A 4,691-nucleotide genomic window follows, 5' to 3' on the forward strand; every position below is an offset into this window, starting at 1 on the left:
CGTCCTCATGTCCATCGTCTCTGTTCTGTCTGGTCCAGAGTCTGCAGCAGTCTGGTTCTGTTCCTGGGTCAGTGGGTGAGCAGAGGCAGGTTGACCCGTTCTCTAGTCCTCAAAGAGCTTTYTGTGGTCTCCACCAAACCCCAACCATCACAGAGAGTCCTGTTGAAGGTCGGCAGCAGTCTGGCGTCTCTGCTGAGGTTCTGGAAGGTTGGACGGTTGGACCTGACTGGGTCTGGTCTTCCTGCTCAGAGTCTCTTCAGTCTGCTGCTTCATGATGCTCCTCTCTCACTCAGGTAAACGTCTTCATCATCTCCATCAGAAACTTAACACAGATCAGAGACGCAGTCRGTTTTATCCCTGATCTCTGCAGTCTGAGTGAAGAGAGACTCCAGCAGCTACTGGTTCTTGTCCAGGAGSTCSARGACCAGAACCTGACCTCGGCCCTCTTGAATAAAGTTGGTGGAGACCTGAGCTCCTGCACATTGAGCTGGGAGCTTCTTCACTACCTGCTGCAGCAGCTGACAGCTCAGACCATCACTGTGGATCTGAAGGAGAACCCGTTCTTAGAGGAGCGAGCCGCTCAGCTGCTGCCCTTCCTGCACAGGGTGGAGATTCAGAGATGGAGGTTTGTCTTCTGATAAGTAGTTGGTCTGATCCTCCATCAGCAGCTTCTGCTGCCTGGAAATAAACAAAGTGTTKTTTATTTCCTGTCTGCTTTCAGGCCCAGTCCCAGCTTAGTGAGGACTTCCATCAGGCAGATCTGCAGAGATCACAGCAGTCACCTGATCCCAGGGTTACTGAGGTCACTGGATCACGTGATCAACCTGAACTGCACAGAGCTGGACTCGGAGGACTGTGATGCTCTGCTGTTCATCCTCAGACACAGTGATGGAGTTAAACTGAAGCTGATGTGGAGCTCCATGCCAGCAGGGGGCGTCCAGTCCGTCCTCTGTCTACTGCACAGAGTTTCTGATCTCAGGTCAGATATCAGGATTTTGTTACATGATTAACCGTTCCCTCCTCTTCATCAACCACTTGGTCTTCTTCTTCTCTGTCCCACCAGCGTGGACAGGAATCTCCTGCTGAGCTTCATCCTCTGCTGTGCTGCCTCTGACAGCCAGCAGGGGGCAGCACCAGAGCTGCTGCGGACCTTGCAGCACCAGTTGGATCTGTCCAGTCGCTGCTGTGTGGATCTGTCAGAGGAGGATCGGACTGAGCCTGTGAGCCTGACGGCTGCTGACTGCAGGGCCGTGTCCACCGTCCTGAGACACAGCAGCAGGGACACACAGCTGGACCTGAGAGACTGTGAGGTGGAGGACAGCGGCCTGGACCTGCTGTTTCCTGTCCTGGACYGGGTCCGACTCAGGTGAGGAAGAGAGCTGGTGAAGCTGAAGCRTGCTGACCTTCTTCATTGACCTTTGCTCTGTTGTTCCTGTTTAGAGTCAGTAAGACGGTTCTGGTCCAGCTGCTGTCTCTGCTTGTGGACAGTCAGGGGGACACAGAGAGACGGGCCATGTCCCTGTGCAGAGCCCTGGGAGGAGAACTGGACCTGAGCCACAGTCCAGTGGATGAGAGGTTCTGTGGAGCTCTGGTTCTGGTGCTGGACTGGTCTGAAGGCCTGGCAGAACTGGACCTCAGTCACTGCCAGCTGACCGACCAGCTGCTGCTGCAGCTCAGCACCCAGCTGCACAAAGTCCAAGTCCTGGAGTAAGTGTCCCAGCCGTCCTTTCTGAGRACAGACCCGCGGTTCTGATCCAGATTGGATTCACACACTTCCAACACCCCGAAATAAATGCATCATTAGATATGAGGATTGTAACGTACTTTAAAGAATTTCAGRAAAATTCMAAATTCAATTTAAGGGAACAGCACTAAGAAAAATGAATTTAAATGAAAGTTAGATGTTTCTTCTCCTTCACCTCCCGTGTCTTAAAGATGGAAGTCTGCTTCCATGTTTGAAATATTCATCACCTGCCTCCTCCTCACTCCACTGGTTCGGTCCAGTCTGATGTCGTAGGTTTTACGCCGTCGTGCTGGCTACAGCAGATGCTGTAAAACATCATCTACTGTTGTAATACAACAAGTGGTGATGGTGGCTACGCTCTGTAGCTGCCACCTGCCTTGGAATGGGAATGTTACTCTCTGCAAAGGTGAACACAACTGCGCCAATGGGAAATATCCTGAAGGTGGTTCTGTTGTGTAAGTGGAGGACCTGCAGAACTATTTTTTAAGRACATTTGTAGTGTTGTTCTTTTACCTGTAGGGGGYGAGTTGGTGAGGTTTGGGCCAACCATTGGGGAACTTTAGGGATGACTGGTGGGGTCTTATTGGCCATTTTGGCCTGACCCATCAGGAAACATTTGGAGTGGGGGTTCTGGTCAGCCTTGGAGAAAGTCAGACTTTTGGGTATAACTTTCATTTTAGTTGCTGAAGTTCTCAGTCAAATTTCTGAAATATGACAGGGCTTTTTCCCAGTTTGATTGTTCCCAGTAGAACCCAACATGATGGTATTGTCTTTGTGTTCCAGTCTCAGTCACAATCAGATCACTGATGCCTCCACTGCTGGGTTACTCCAGCTGGTCTCCATCAACTCCTCCATCGGTTCTRTGAGGTAAACATTCATCAGACGCTTGTCCTCAGAGGAACCCTGATCCACCCTGGTGGGTCTGAGTGAGTCTCATCTTCTCTGCTCTGTTTCTAGACTCTCCAACAACAACATCGTCAACAAAACTCCTTATAAGGACAACAGGACGTTTGAAATCTGATGAAGCAGCTGGTCATGTGACCAACAGGAGGTCCCWGTCTCTGAATCAATCAATCAAATTTTATTTGTATAGCACATTTCAGCAGCAAGGCATTTCAAAGTGCTTCACATAGATTTTTTAAAATAATGTTCTTATTGTTTTCTGTTCCATGTAGTCAACTGTATGCAAAAATTGTAAATGCNTGTCTTTGTGTTCCAGTCTCAGTCACAATCAGATCACTGATGCCTCCACTGCTGGGTTACTCCAGCTGGTCTCCATCAACTCCTCCATCGGTTCTATGAGGTAAACATTCATCAGACGCTTGTCCTCAGAGGAACCCTGATCCACCCTGGTGGGTCTGAGTGAGTCTCATCTTCTCTGCTCTGTTTCTAGACTCTCCAACAACAACATCGTCAACAAAACTCCTTATAAGGACAACAGGACGTTTGAAATCTGATGAAGCAGCTGGTCATGTGACCAACAGGAGGTCCCWGTCTCTGAATCAATCAATCAAATTTTATTTGTATAGCACATTTCAGCAGCAAGGCATTTCAAAGTGCTTCACATAGATTTTTTAAAATAATGTTCTTATTGTTTTCTGTTCCATGTAGTCAACTGTATGCAAAAATTGTAAATGCAACTTTTTATAAACTTCTATGTGGTTCAGCTTTTTGCATTTAGATAAAATGCAGMAAGCATTTTATCTAAAATGATTTGATTTGTTGAACTCAAATGTTAAAATTAGTTGAGTGATTAAACTAAATTTGCGTCTGATCAATAATCTTTTTTTGTTAGTTTATTGTTAAACCATTTGTCAGTTCAGTGCAGAATCCAAAGKATTTAGAATTATTCTCCAATGTTGAGTTTAAAGTTTGATTTAGTTGTTTTTAGCTTTAAGGTTCTAATGTATGAAGATTCTTTTTTGTGTTCAGAGACTGAAGATGTTTAAATAAAAATAAATTACAACCATTTAAATACTCTGTTTTTCCTCCAAGGTCCTCTGTGAAGCTGCCTTAAACAATAGCAGCATTATTACTGTTCCCATGATTTATTTCTAATGACATCACAGGAAAAATCATAATTTTTCCAGCTTCATATCAGTTGAAATTACCACTTATAACCACAGCTTCTAGTTTTACGCACAAACTGATTATTACTAATCTGGTTCATTAAAGAGCTTAGTGTTCAATTGCCATCTGTGACCACAAGAGGGCAGTACTGAGTTCCACAGAAAAAAATTAAATGCCTCCCTATTATGTAAAATTCACTTTTTGCATGTTTCTTTCCTTCTATTTGGGTAYTTACTGCTTCTAGAAGAAACAAAAGCAAATAAATAAATAAACACCCAGCCTTGGTGTCTGCAAGATGACCTCAAATGTTGCATCGCCATTTTGTCATAGCAATCCCAAGCTGAGCCCTTCACCTGGMAACYAAGTGCAGCTCCAACCACGAGAAATGCTGACTTTGTTCTGCTGGTTTTATGCAGCACAAAACCAGGGGCGCAGTATAAACCTTCCCAGGTTCCACCTATAGGAGCAGCATGTGGGAAAGGTGACTCTGAATTGAGGCCCAGTCTTCTACGAGTAATAGGCTCATACACACATGAACATATGCTACACCACACAYGCTGATTGGACTGAAAACCTTTTCTCCCAATGAACATCCTYTGGTCTACGTAGGGACTAGCGTGGATGCAACTGGACCAAACAGCCGTCCTTAGCTTTTCCCTTTCCTTTATTTCAACAAACCCATCAGGATTTCATCCTAAAACTACTTGATAGAAATTAATCCAAATAAAATTTTAACTGACCAGTGACTTAAAATAATAGGAAACAACTTGATTTTCCCAAATTATCAGGCCTTGCGACCTAAAAGRTTAGCCTAGTTAAAGTGGGGGGCGCCGATCTATGTTTTCGCATCCACCTGAATAATGTGTAGTTGCGCCAC

At 45.5% G+C, this 4,691-nt stretch overlaps 1 protein-coding gene and 1 long non-coding RNA gene across 2 annotated transcripts; both read left to right on the top strand.

The window, feature by feature from the left end:
• Window positions 1-33: 33 nt before the first annotated feature.
• Window positions 34-2,940, top strand: LOC103456569 (protein NLRC5-like). Its single transcript, XM_017308742.1, has 7 exons — window positions 34-293; window positions 371-625; window positions 722-979; window positions 1,064-1,366; window positions 1,441-1,707; window positions 2,528-2,611; window positions 2,702-2,940. Exons 3-7 carry the CDS (start codon window positions 909-911, stop codon window positions 2,763-2,765), a joined length of 789 nt encoding a protein of 262 aa, XP_017164231.1. The 5' UTR covers window positions 34-293; window positions 371-625; window positions 722-908; the 3' UTR covers window positions 2,766-2,940.
• A 19-nt stretch (window positions 2,941-2,959) lies between these two features.
• Window positions 2,960-3,713, top strand: LOC103456587 (uncharacterized). Its single transcript, XR_532279.1, has 2 exons — window positions 2,960-3,047; window positions 3,138-3,713. It is a non-coding gene; the product is annotated as an uncharacterized LOC103456587 (long non-coding RNA).
• The last annotated feature ends 978 nt before the right edge of the window (window positions 3,714-4,691 follow it).

This window comes from Poecilia reticulata, linkage group LG2 (genome assembly GCF_000633615.1).
Source record: "Poecilia reticulata strain Guanapo linkage group LG2, Guppy_female_1.0+MT, whole genome shotgun sequence".
NCBI classification, from domain to species: Eukaryota; Metazoa; Chordata; class Actinopteri; order Cyprinodontiformes; family Poeciliidae; genus Poecilia; species Poecilia reticulata.